Source organism: Hyaena hyaena, unplaced genomic scaffold (assembly GCF_003009895.1).
Source record: "Hyaena hyaena isolate Hyena2069 unplaced genomic scaffold, ASM300989v1 scaffold_115, whole genome shotgun sequence".
Lineage (NCBI taxonomy): Eukaryota > Metazoa > Chordata > Mammalia > Carnivora > Hyaenidae > Hyaena > Hyaena hyaena.
The window spans coordinates 766324-780271 of NW_024080747.1; the positions used below are offsets into that span (position 1 = coordinate 766324).

Below are 13948 nucleotides of genomic sequence, written 5' to 3' on the forward strand. Positions count from 1 at the left end.
GGGGAGAGAGAGAGAGAGAGAGAGAGAGAGCGCCTTAAGCAGTCTCCACGCTCAGCATGGAGCCCAGTGTGGGGCTTGATCCCACAACCCTGGGATCATGACCCAAGCCAAAATCAAGAGTCAGATGCCGAACTGACTGAGCCACCCAGGCGCCCCCACAAATAGAACATTAGAGTGTCTAGAACAGGGGTACAGGGTAAGCACTAGTCAGTGACTGTAAGTAAGACTCATATTAAGGAGGATATCAGGAAGGAATAAAAAAAATACATAATAGCAAGGATGGTTAAGATACATTTTCTATAAAATCTGAGACTAGACCTTGCAAATGTTATGCTAAGTGAAGGAAGCCAATCACAAAGGGCCATATACTGTAGAGTTCCATTGATAGGAAATGCCCAGAACAGACAAATCCATAGAGATATAAAATAGTTTAGTAAAATACACTGTGACCGAATGGTACACTTTAAATGGGTGAACTGTATGGTATTTGAATTATATCTCAATAAAGTCGCTTAAAAAATCTGAGACTAGAAAATCCCCTTGGTAAAAATAATTTGAAGTGTCTTGTAAATTCCCCTAAAGAATCCTACCATCCTTAGTTAAGGAGAGGGAGGGAGGCAAACCATAAGAGACTCTTAAATACTGAGAACAAACTGAGGGTTGATGGGGGTGGGGGAGAGGGGGAAAGGGGTGATGAGCATGGAGGAGGGCGTTTATTGGGATGAGCACCGGGTGTTAGATGGAAGCCAACTTGGCAATAAACTATGAAAGAAAAATAAAAAGAACGCTACCATCCTGCATGAATTTTGGTTTGTAGGTATCTCCTTTCGCCATGCCACACCTGCATCTAATTGGGTAATTTTTCAGGTAGGTCTCTGTCTGGTCTGTCTTCCCACCGGCTGAAAATCTGTATATTCTGGTGAATGCGTGACTTCCGGGTTTCAATTAGAGCCACAGATTTTAAAGCAGTTACATCAGTGTTAAGGAAAACATTAGAATGATTTTATTCTTCCCGTCTCTCATGCCTTTTCTCCTGTCATCTCCCACTTTTCATGCAAAGATGAAGTGTTTGGAAGTAGGAAAATAGTTAGGAGGGCCGGCATGATCTTCCGGGATGGTGGTTATTTCCCTGCATCTCCCAATTTCTGCTGTTACTGATTCTTCCCAGATAAAAGTTCTTAAAATGCCTATAAATTCTATTTTACAACATTCCTGCTGCAACCGCTTGCCAGCATTTCATATATACTATATTAGCCTATATTTCCCTCCGAGCCCAAAAAGATTTTAAACCTCACCATTTATTCCACCTTCCTGTTTCTAACAGAGTTGCTGGGAGTGAAGTAATGATCAAGTAATGAGTAGAAAATATTACCTTTTCTTCTTTTTAAAGTTTATTTATTTGAGAGACAGATATAGAATGAGCAGGGGAGAGGCAGACAGAGAGAGAGAGAGAGAGAGAGAGAGAGAGAGAGAGAGAATCCCAAGCAGGCTCCAGGCTGTCATTGCCGAGCCCGATGCCGGGCTCGAATTCCCTGTGAGATCATAACCTGAGCCAAAACCAAGAGTTGGACCCTTAACCGACTGAGCCACTCAGGCACCCCTCCTTTTCTTCTTTTAATCTGAGCTCACACAAACAGATCTTTATATATTTTCATAAGTGACACATCTAAGAATTAAACCTGTTTTTCAGTAAACTAAAAGCTTTAGTAGAGTTTTCTCTCTCCCTCACATTATACAAATACAATCCTCACTTTCCCCTCACATATCCGTCGCAGTGTGAATCTATCCAACTCTGTAATAACGGTTCGCAAAGAAAAGTTTAATCAGATAATATCACAGGGTCCTGTCGGAAGCATGGGCAGGCTGTTGATGAGGCAGAGAAATACAGAGTTAGTGAAAAATAAAGGAGGGAAGCCAAGCTACAAGACCCGACAGGGTCTTTCTTATCTCTCCCCAAATCTGCTGCACCTGTCAGGAAAGGGAAGCAAAGAATTGAGGCAATTATACAAATAATTCAAGAGAAAAGCTGGTGTTTTCCTTCATGAGTTGCAAAACCAGTTTTACCAACCGGGAAGAGCGAGATGACAGCCTGTAAAGAAATTTGTCTCACAAATGTGGGCAAACCACGTTAGGAGTGATTAACCTTCACAGCCGTTCACAAAAAGAGGGAAAAGGTGGACGATACTGTGTTTACCGGGCTTTCTAATGACATCTCTCCCTTAGGAGAAATCTCAGAAGAAAATGGTGACATAATGACTCAGTAAACTGAAGACTCAAGTGTGGAAAAGGAGTAACCAGATGAGAAGAAACAAAGAAGGGATGTGTACAGTCCTTGGAAACGAAGAACTTTTCTAGCTCCTAATGGGTTGCTGTACCTCAGAGCTCTCATACGAAGGGAGAAAGAGGCACAGGGAAAGAATGCCATTCCACAATCCCAGCTCTCAATCTGACTGAGCCCAAGTCTGTTGTTTTGTTTTGTTTTTTTAATTTTTAAAAAATGTTTATTTTTGAGAGAGAGAAAGAGACAGAGCGCGAGTGGGGAAAGGGCGGAGCGAGAGGGAGACGCAGAATCTGAGACAGGATCCAGGCTCTGAGCTGTCAGCACAGAGCCCGACACGGGGCTTGAACCCATGAACTGTGAGATCATGACCTGAGCCGAAGTTGGACGCTTAACTGACTGAGCCACCCCGGTGCCCCTGCATGTGTGTTTTTAATTGACTTTATTTTTTAGGGCAGTTTTAGGTTCATAGCAGAGTTGAGTTCCATTATGCCCCCTGCCCCCCAGTGTGCACAGCCTCCCCAATATCATCATCCCCACCTGAGTGGTGCATTTGTTACAGTCGACAACCTACACGGACACATTGTTATGGCCCAGAGTCATTGTTTACCTTAGGGTTCATTCTTAGTATTTTTTTTTGTTTTGTTTTTTGTTTTATTTATTTATTTCTTTTTTTACAAATAGTTTATTGTCAAATTAGTTTCCACATAACACTCAGTGCTCATCCCCACAAGTGCCCTCCTCCATGCCCATCCCTCCTCCCCCCCACATCCATCAGTCCTCAGTTTTTGTCAGCATTCAAGAGTCTCTCATGGTTTGCCTCTCTCCCTTTCCCCCACCATTTCCGCCCTTCTTCTCCCCCTTGTTCCTCCGTCAAGTTCCTCCTAATCCTCCTATACGTGCAAACATATGATATTTGTCCTTCTCTGCCTGACTTATTTCACTCAGCATAACACCCTCAAGGTCCATCCATGTTGCTACACATGGCCAGATTTCATTGTTTCTCATTGCCATGGAGTATTCCATGGTATAGATAAACCACATCTTCTTGATCCATTCATCTGTTGATGGACACTTAGGCTCTTTCCATGGTTCATTCTTAGTATTGTTCATTTTGTGGGTCTGCACAAATGCAAAATGGCATGCACCCACCACTCTTCAGAGAAGGCTGACTGCCTTAAGCATCCTGTGTTCCTCCTGCCCACCCTGCTGACCGCTTTAAGTTTAATAGACAAATTCAGTGTCAAGAGGAGATCAGAGCTTTAATCATCCATACAGCTAGTCTCTTAGGCTGGCTATTGTGAAGAAGCCCCTGGCTCTGTGTGTGCTTGTGCTCGTGCATGTCAATAAGCGAGCGAAAGGGGGTACTTTCCAGCTGGGAATGAAGGAGCCAGGTATGGTGGGGATGGCACAGATGAGGAGCTGTGGAGATCTAGATTCCTCTGCCCCCTCCACTTACTAGCCCTGTGGCTGAGAGTGTTTAAGATCTCTGAAGAGGAAGGGGACCCCCTGGGTGGCTCATTCGGTTAAGCCTCTGACTCTGGCTCAGGTCATGATCAAGCTTATGATCATAGTCATGGTCATGGCTCAGGTCGTGGCTCAGGTTTATGAGTTCAAGCCCCTGTGTCAGGCTTTGTGCTGACATCTCAGAGCTTGTAGCCTGCTTTGTTTTCTGCGTCTCGCTCTCTCTCTGCCTCTTCTTTGCTTGTACTCTGTCTCTCTCTCTCTGTTCTCAAAAATAAATAAACATTAAGAAAAAAAAAAGATCTCTGAAGAGGGACCTAACATCTCAGAGTCTCAGTTTCTTTACCTACAAAATGGGTTACTATATGTCACAGGAGGAATCTTATCTATATAGGGAGAAGGACATTGAAATAAGATGGTTATAGAAACGGGTATGGCATAGAATAGTTCCCCTTTGCCTTAAAAAAGGTAAATAGTTTAAGAAGAAAAAACCTTTGGGAGGTGAACACCTTCAGGATAAAAGCAGGTGGACTCCAAGTGAAATTAATCCATGCCCCTGCATCTGGGTGTCACGTCAAGATCTGTGCCTATTGTGAAAGAGCAAAGTTTTTGGTGCAAACAGGCAGACAGCAGGGTATCACTCTGAATGAACTGATCTCCCACTTCCTAACCAAAGACACTTCTCCACTTTGCTCATTCGAAGACAATTGTCCATCAGGCGGCATTTAACTATAATCATGTACTGCTCAAGATATTTCACACCATTATTTGTTTAATAATGCGTATTCTTTCTTTGGAGTTATTGACTCTGAAAACTGAAGCGATAAGAGGAGGGGCTGCAGGGGCCCGGGGCAGGGGGGCTCTGTGCACACAGTCTGCAACTCTGCATCTGAAATCTGGGCCGGGGCGTCCACAATCAATGTCTCCCTCCAGTTCAAGCTGGTACCTCTTACCCGCACAGGGCAGTTCCCGTGGGCTAAATGCGCCTTGTTGTTTTGGCCGTCCTTAGGGAGAGATGATTACCACCAGCTTTAGTTGTTCAGCGACATCGCGCTGCTCCTTTCTCAGCCTCTCCTTTACAAAGCTCTCCTGATGGCTGCCCGCTCACCTCCACCCACCACCACCCTGAACTCCCACGGAATAGCGTCTCATTATCTGCCTTTCAAAGCAGCAGACCGCTCAGTGGTCAGCGCTAGCTGGACTCTTTGTTCTCACATTTGGAGTTAGCTAAAAGGGTCCAGAATCTCTCAGGCTTATCAGTCTCATTTTGTTTACTTCCTCTTATTCTTGGCCCAGATGTGTATAAGGAAAACCCGGCTCCACTTTGTCCTGTGTTTGAGAACACCTGAGGGGGAAGGAGCGCAGACTGCAGACATTTTCTCTCTGCCCCCCCAAAGAGCAACGTCTATGTTGCTCACGAGACGTTTGTTAATTCTAGGTGGTGGAGTCGCACCTGTTTGACACATTATTCTTCGTCCTCCTTTGGATTTTTTTTACAACATAGAATCAAAATAAAAAAGTTGGGTGAGGCAACTCTTGGTGTTTTGCCTCTTTCTGTCCCTGGTTCTAGGGGTCCTCAGTGAGCCAGCGCAAGGGAGCACTGCTTGGCTGACAGAGGTCCTCTTGCGAACATGGATTCTAATTTGTATTTCAACCCGAGTTCACTGCAAGGATCAGTACAATTTAAAATAATAGAATCTGGTCATGTCATTCTTTTGATGCACGGAACTGGATTTTCCCTCCAAATTAATCCCGTACCAGCAGTGGATGGGCTGGAAGCACAGGCACCAAGCCGTTAGCTCACTTCCATCTGGCACGGCCATGTGAACACTTCGGTTGGCTTGCTTTTTTAATGAAGTGATTTTTAATGAAGCAAGCTGTGAATTTAATAGATGCCTTAAAACAGCTTCTTTGTAACTAAGCTTTAAGTAACGAAGCAACTGCCAAATTAGCCACCAACACCAAGAGGAAAATTCAAGACAGAACAACCACGGGGTGGAGGGTTTCAGGACCAAGGCCCTCCGGGATGTCGTCTCAATGGCTGGCATCAAAGATGGTGTCACAAGCCTGCGTGTGGCCTGGTGGCCCATCCAGAGACCTTACCAGAGGTTAAGGAAGCATCTGGTCATTGTTAACAGTGGCCGCAGGCGTAAGGTATTATAATGTGGGCACAACAGAAGGGAGTTCCTTATGTTCGGTCTATACTACCCGGAAAGAAAGATGCTGGTAGAGAAAAAAGCATACAGAGAACTCTTAAAGGTGAGAGAAATCACCCAGTTTTGCAATCTGAAATGTGAATGGCTGGCAGACAATGCAAGACGGTGAAAAGGGCTGGGTGGGTATGAGCAAGAGGTAAGGCCTGGATGAACTGCAAGTGCTTTTCCGACCTACAGGCATTCAAATTCTTTAAAAAATAAGGTGGGGGGGGGGGGAGTAGGGCACCTGGATAGCTCCGTTGGTTAAGCGGCCTACTCTCCGTTTTGGCTCAGGCCATGATCCCGCGGTTTTGTGGGTTCAAGCCCCACATTGGGCTCTGCTTGGGATTCCCTCTCTTCTCCCTCTCTCTCTGCCCTCCCCTGTGCATGCTGCTTCTGTCACTCTCTCTTTAAATCAGTAAATAAACCCACAAAAAGTTCTTAAAAAAAATAAAGTATTGACTCACAGAGCACACCTGAGCGAGCCAGTTTGTGAGCTCTGCTTTTCTTGACTGGTGAGGAAACTAAGGCATAAAGACGAGCAATGACTTGTCCGGGGTCTCCCTGAAGGTGGTGGGTGGCCAGCCCAGCATGGGTTACAGAGTTGGGACGTTAAACCCCGCTTGGTGAGGTCGCTGGCATGGATTTCACTCAGCGGGAGAGCCTCTGCTCTGTGATCCGCAGCATATACACAGGTCCTCAACACACTCCCCTTTCTGGGGTCGGACTCTTCTTTGTGTTTCATGCTACAAGTCCTTCCTCTGCTCTGTGAGGCCTCAGCCTCACCTGGAGCGGTTGAGAGAGTTGCCTCGGGTTAGGAGGGGCCCAGGAAGCTTCGGGACAGAGGAGGGGGCACCCGTGCTCACCCGTCCTGAGCTCAGGTGGTGGCAGTCATCCTGAGTGTGAGCGTGGGAAGTGGGAACTTCTTGGGGCGCCTGGGTGGCTCAGTCCATTCAGTGTCTGACTCTTGCTTTTGGCTCAGGTCATGATGTCACAGTCGGTGAGTTCAAGCTCCGCATCGCGCTGGGCTGTTGACAGTGTGGAGCCTGCTTGGGATTCTCTCTCTTCTCTTTCTGCCTCTCCCCTGATCACTCTGTCTCTCTCAAAATGAATAAACTTTTTTTTTTTTAAAGCAGTTTCCATTCTAATTTTCTTTTAACATCTATTTATTTTGAGAGACAGAGAGAGAGACAGAGGGTGAGTGGGAGAGGGGCAGAGAGAGAAGGAGACACAGAATCTGAAGCAGGCTCCAGGCTCTGAGCTGCCAGCACAGAGCTGGATGTGGGGCTTGAACTCATGGACCATGAGAGCATGACCTGAGCCGAAGTCGGACGCCTAACCGACTGAGCCACCCAGTCGAAATGAATAAACTTAAAAAAACAAAAAACGAAGTGGGAACTTCTGTGGTTTCAACCGAAACCCTCCCTTCCCGCTTTATAGATGCCAGCATATGACCTTGTCATCCATTTTGTCCCTCTGGGACATGACACAGAGTAGGAGAGGGAAGTCTGAGGGCAGCGCATGAGACCGTCTCACTTTTTCCTCGCCGAGGGATTCTGACCTAATGCAACCATTGTAAATCTATATCTTCATCTATCCGATGGTCGACATGGGCTTTTCTCCCCAGGACTGTGGTGCAGTGTTTGTACAGTGCTTCGATTCCTAAAAGCCTGACAAAGGCTTGCCGGGCCTCACTCTTCCCGATTCAGCCAATCTGCCCTACTCACAACTACCCTTCTCTAACTTGGGCCAGCGCTGTCCTGCTGAGTCCTGAAGTGCATGTTCTCCCCTCGCTGGCCGCCTGGTCACCGTGGGCACAGGGCTGCAATCGCCTGTCCTTCCTCAAGTCCCGATTCAGGATCGACGGCTGAGCGAGAGGCTTGGTCAGAATTTTCTCGCGTGCCGTGTGGCTCAAAGCTGAGTCCCTAGCGTGTCTTGTGTAAGACCTTGTCCAGCTGTGTCTGACTTGAGCCACAAAGACACGGTGCCCCTTATTTTGATTAACAACCACAGGCCAAAAGTCTGATAAAAAGTTTGCAAGGGTGGGGCGGGGAGGTTCTGTTCATGCATTTCTTTAACGAGCAGACGCTTCTTGACTGCCTGTCACATGTAGTGATCATGAACCTCCCTTACCAGGCTGCGCTTATGAGTTGGCATTTAGAGGGGAGACGGCCTTCATTCCTTCATGGGATGGATGAGGTGTCATACGCTCACCTGGGAAGCTTCTCGAATACGTTCATATCCCCCATGGTGTCATTCCCTAATTACCCCGATGCTGTGAGAGTTTGCCAATGAATATGAATGCTCTAAAACTAAAAGCTCATGTTTTTACTTACATGGATGTATTAAAAATCGCCAAGCAATGTCACCACCTAAGTCTGATACATACATATTAAGAGGGTCTGAGGGAAGGCTTAAATCTAGTAAATAGCAAATGCCAAGGTACAAAGTGGTTTCTCCACAGCCGCAAACTCTGCTTCCTGCTGTGTAGCTGGAGATTACACTGAATCCAGGGCACACTTCAGAAGCATTTTCCTCGAGTGACTTAAAAAAATATCTATCCATATCTATATCTATATCTATATCTATATCTATATCTATATCTATATCTATATCTATATCTATATCTATATATTAAATAAAAAGTTGGGGAGGAAATAAAAACCCCTTAAGCCTCCTCTCCCTAGCTTTACATCCCATTGTTCTGAGTAACTGATATGTGTGAAAACATTATCAGTCTCATTGTAGCTAACTCTCTGAGTCACAGGGAACAGCTTTTAAATTGTTGATACAGTTCTTATCAATCAGCTGGCTCTGTGTAAAGGAACTAGGAATATGGAAACCTAATCACTCCCTCTGTGAAAAATCACCATGTCTCCCTGATCAAAGGAAGATCAGATCCCAGGAAGTCTCCCCCCCCACCCCCAGATTTGCACCATTTCCTGGCTATTTCATTTTAATCAGGACGTTGCTGAGCTGGTCTATTACTTCATAAGTCTCCTGGGCAAGCGTGGGTGTTAACTGATACATGTCTTAGAAAAGCCCAGTGCCAGACACTCCCCATCACTGGAAACTCATGTTGAAAGCACGCTGTTTGCCCGTAATAAGATGTGTTTCTTTGGCAAACGGCTCAATCAGATATGCAATCACAGCGGTAGGCGGGAGTCAAGGCACACATTTTTAGGAAAGCATGATGGTACTTTTATTGGGTTTCTGTATATTTCCCTTTGTTATAAAAGAATGGTATCAGAGTTCAACTTACAGAGAGAAATGAGGAAAACTAAAAATGAGCACGAAGGAGCCCATAAAACCACCCAGGCTGGTCATTCAGGGAATCCTTTTATGGTTAGTGGATGTCTATTTACTGCGTTCTACCAGGTCATTATTCTTAGGGATAATTTATCTGACAAATTGCCACTGGGTAAAATTTCCATCATCAATGAAAAATGCGTAGCCTTTACAAGACAGAAGTACTAGCTGTGGAGGTGTGAAATGTGTTGTATCTGCTCTTCCTTTTTGCTACGTATGGTTTGAATGCTTCCCTTTCAAGCTTTGGCTGATTGACACAGACCTGAAAAGATTTACATAAGCTGGACTGGAGGGAATTTGCCCACATCCAAATAAACCAGATGATCACAATGTAGTTCTCTTGGGTCGAAACTAGCTCTTGTTATACTGGCTTACTTAGCAGCAAAATAAATAAATAAACAAACAAACAAAAAATTAAAAAATTAGGATATAAAAATGGTAATGATTTTACCTGAGGAGACTAAATGATTTAGTCTGGCCATGGAGGTAGGTAGGTAAGGAGACAGGCACACACAGAATCACCTTATTGAGGTAGAGATCATGTACGGTAGAATGTTCTCATTTTTAAGTGTGGGATGTAGCTTTTGAATGTATTTGTAGAGATCAAGGATATAATGGAGAGCCCCCAGCTCTGAGAAACTGAGCTATGCCACACAGATGGTCAGTGGCTAAGTGGGGACGTGATACCCACTTTGGAGGTGCTACTGAGAACCAGTCCACTGCTTTGGCCATGATGGGTAGGAACTTGTAGACAGAAGCCCTGGGTTTCTGATCGGTTACAAATGAAGAACTCACTGCTGGCCACGGACAGTGCCGGAAAGGAATGGATGGAGCAGTGTCTTCTGAACAGTGGTCATATGGAGGATGAGGTTTACCATGAAGGAAGGACTGTGGGAGTTTACGGAAGAGTGTGAGAGGCTGAGGTGTGACAGTGATTCTGACCAATGCTAACACCTGGGTACTGACCAATAACATTTATAAATGACTTCTGCCACCGCTTCCTCTAGCAAACAAGAAGCTGCTATTATTACACTGATTTTGAAATTCAGTGTCATAGAATTGTCTTGCCTTAATGAGAAGGCAGATCCAACTGGTCCGTAATGACGAAAGCAACTGGAGGAGTGCAAATGAGAAATAAAGTAACAGTACTCTGAATGCTTGACCCAAATAGGCAGGTCCTGCTGGCTTTCCAAAAAAAGATTCATGGTTATCTCCAGATAAAAATATTAAGCAAAGCTCAGTGTGGATAAGCCTGCCCTTTGGTAAGAGAGGAAAAGTCAATTAGTAATGTCATTTGTTTAAAACTATGCCTGCACCTGGTTCTCATTTGTCCTCCAGCTGAGAAACCAACGAGAACTTCTTTTTATTGCTTGTGGTCAAACAGCAAGTTCATTTCGCCATGGGATGATCAAACGGCCAGCCTCCCCTGGCTTGAGAAGGTTTGCCTTTCACTTTCAACTTGTTCAATCATCATTAACTCTGAAAAATGTCACATGCCATTTGTGCAATGAAAACTTCACAACTGGTGACCGTTTGGGTGAAGTTTTTGTAGGCATGGCCCTAAATCTTACAGAGCACCTCACACATTCTCAAGGTCATTTGCCCCGTTTCCTCATTTAATGACAGCTGCCTAAGATCCCAGAGTCTGTGGCCAAGCACAGGCCACTCTGAAGAACCTTTGTGTGTGGGTGCATGTTTCTGTCACTGAGATGGAAGGGATTCATTGGGTGATTTGACACAGGAAATTTAGCAGAGAGAAACCAAGATAGGTGCATGTGAAATACATACATGTGTGCACAAACATCCTCCTTTCTTGTGTGTGCGCGTGCCACACACACACACACGCACACACACACACACTGGGATTTTTACCAAGTGAAAATAAGAGTCGTCTTTACTGGGGAGAGACCAGTAAAGACTAATGGATGCACAACCTTTTAAAACAGAGTTGCTGGTGTGTGTGTTGGCTTTTTTTGTTTTTGTTTTTTTATACTCTGGGAAGTTAGCTTCCCTGGAGAAGCTGCGATATCAACTTGGGGAGGTTCCAGAAAGTTTCTGGAAAGGAGAAGTAGGCTTCTTTTTTAAATTTTGCCTTCGGGCTTGAGAAATCTTCCATTTCCCTTGTTTATTATTTAATTATGTACCTCCCCGTGCACCTTCTGCAGAGAAGTTCTGAAATGTAAATCCCAGTGAATGTGGCATGGGGCCAGATTCCTGACAAGCACTCTACAAATATGAATTTCTGAAAGTGGATGTCAAGCAGCAAGACTGCTAAATTAAGAGGTCGCTTGATCCGGAGTCTTAAAACACAGGGTGGATTGAGGCAATTCCAATAAATTTTATGCCATTTGGCAAGTAAGTCATTGCTAAAACAGGCCGCAGCTATAGGTCCTGATTAAATTTTCAAGGTCAATCCCAAGAGCATGTACATATAGAGTACTCCAGAGCCTTAAGTGCTGAGGCACTAACATACTGTTTTAAATAGTCTCTGAGAAGGGCGTCTTGGATTCTAGCTCTAGCTTAATGCCAAAGCTTCGCTGGGTCAGCTGCTGAAATAAAGAGTGGGTTATCAGCGGGTCTGGATTATAGGCACATAATCTTGGTCTTGGTCTCTCTCAATGAGCTCTGGCTCACAATATATTAGAATATTTATCATTGCTAACATCCAGTTTTTAACTGATTAGTTGACATTGAGGGGAGGAGAGAGGGCCAAATAGTCTAGGGATATTTTCTACTTCCCCTCGCTAATGCATAGACCAGACCGTTGGTCTAAAGTTGAAACGTGTGGCTCCTAAAATATGAAAGAGTGTCCTGCCATTTTAATGGCCGGGTTGAAATGCCTACCTTTTAAGAAAAGAGATTCCAATACTAGGTTATTAACTGGAAAAAAAAACCCTTATGTATAATTTCCTAAGAGAGATTTTTTTTTATTCAAACACTTGGATATGTACTTGGTATTCTTCTAAGCGCTTTAGAAATCTTAATTCACGTAATCCTCATAGCAATTTCAAGAGGTAAGGTCACTTACCTAAGGTCATGGAACTACTGAAACCCAGGAGTCTGGGTCTGTATCGATTGTACCATGCACCTATATTTATCACAGAAACCTCTCAGAATTTGCAATCCCGAATGCGCACATATCTGTTGCTTCGAGTAGGGCAAAGCGAAAGTATCATTTCACTTCTCGGGCATGGGAATGTGGACAGCAACTCTGCACACTTCCCCTTTCTCCTCACCCTGATTTTCCCTCTCCTGTCTCCACTTCAGGGAGATCACTTTTCTACTGTTGGCTCCAGAGTGAGCTCGTGAGCCGTTTCTATCTGTGTCACACACACACATGCGCACGAACACGCACACACACCCTCACACATTGCTACTGCTGTGCTTCATTGAGCTGCGTGGGGTTTGTGATCTGGGCATAAAAGCAGACATCATTTGCTCATTAGAGCTAAGTTTTCAGGACGTGCCCCAATTACTGACCTCCACTAACGGCCTGGGTTTGCGCTCGACTGCAAACTTGAAGTGGCAGAGTTCACAGTAGCTGGTGTTTGAGGACGACAGCCAGTGCTCCAGGCAGCTCCGATGAATTGTCCCCAAGGTCCCTGTGCATTCGCAGGGAGAGAGCAAGTCCTCTTGGCTGCTGCCCTCATGGCAGATTCTGCACATCGGCCGGTCATTGAAGGGGCTGCAAGAGAAGGAGGGGGGGACTGCTGGTCACCAGGCTGGAGACCATCACCATGAGGACGGGCCTCTGGCTCTGCGTCCCTCAGACCCTCCCCAGGGGCAGCTGCTCCGACAGACACCTGCTTTCAAACCCTAGATGTGCTACGCTCTGTGTACACGAGGGGCTCCTTGGACACCTCCCTTTGCCAGTATAAAGGAGTAGGGGATGGCCCGGGGCCAAAAGTGGGTGAAAGCAAGTAGTGTGTTATTTTTGTCTTGGACGTGGAGGTTGTTCAGGCAGACTCCCGATTGAAAAATAAAAACTATTCCTCACCATTAAAAACAGCAATTGTTTTGAAAAGGCATCGACTGTCGTTTCTAGGCAAACTGCATCTTTTGAACCAAGCCCGGTCACTTTAAAAAACTCACGGGTTCTTTGCATTTCTTCTTTCGTAAGGTTGGGAGAATGAGGGGTGGGAAGTTAAGTGGCAGCCAGCTCTCAAGCTGTTATGCAGAACTGTGGTCTGAGCCAGAGCCCCGAACTGAGCGGCAGGCGATCCTTGGAGCTTTCCTAGGATGCTAAGGACACTAAGCTCAATGCAAGTAATGAGTGTGTCCTACAGAGATGGCCTGAGTCTAGAGGTCTGCCATGAACTTGGAAAAACCAGCCATGTGGGTTTCGTGAAGACACACGGTGTGGTGGTGCCTGAGGCAGGCTCTGGAGTCCAGCTGCCTGGGCCTGAACCCCAGGTCAGGTGCCTGCCCATATTGGCTCATTTGGTGTAAGTAACGTTATTTCTCCGTACGTTCCTTTCCTCATCTCTAAAACAGGCACAAAGGATGATGCCTCTGTCTTGCGTGACTGTGAAGATGAGACTTGACAGTTTGAATCAGAAGCTTAGAATAGGGATCAGCACGTAGTACATGCGTAGTTAATGATAACTATTTCTTTTTCTTTTTTTTTTTTTTTACAAGTAGCTTATTGTTAAGTTGGTTTCCATATAACAGCCAGTGCTCATCCCCACAAGTGCCCTCCTCC

The 13948-nt window shown here is 45.3% G+C and overlaps 1 protein-coding gene across 1 annotated transcript in view; it reads right to left on the reverse strand.

The window, feature by feature from the left end:
- The window catches only part of MARCHF3 (membrane associated ring-CH-type finger 3), a 145285-nt gene that overhangs the window by 20773 nt on the left and 110564 nt on the right, over nucleotides 1–13948 (reverse strand). The window contains exon 3 of the mRNA XM_039236678.1: nucleotides 12727–12931. Within this exon, the coding sequence (XP_039092609.1) occupies nucleotides 12727–12931 (205 nt within the window). The remainder of the gene's footprint in view (nucleotides 1–12726; nucleotides 12932–13948) is intronic.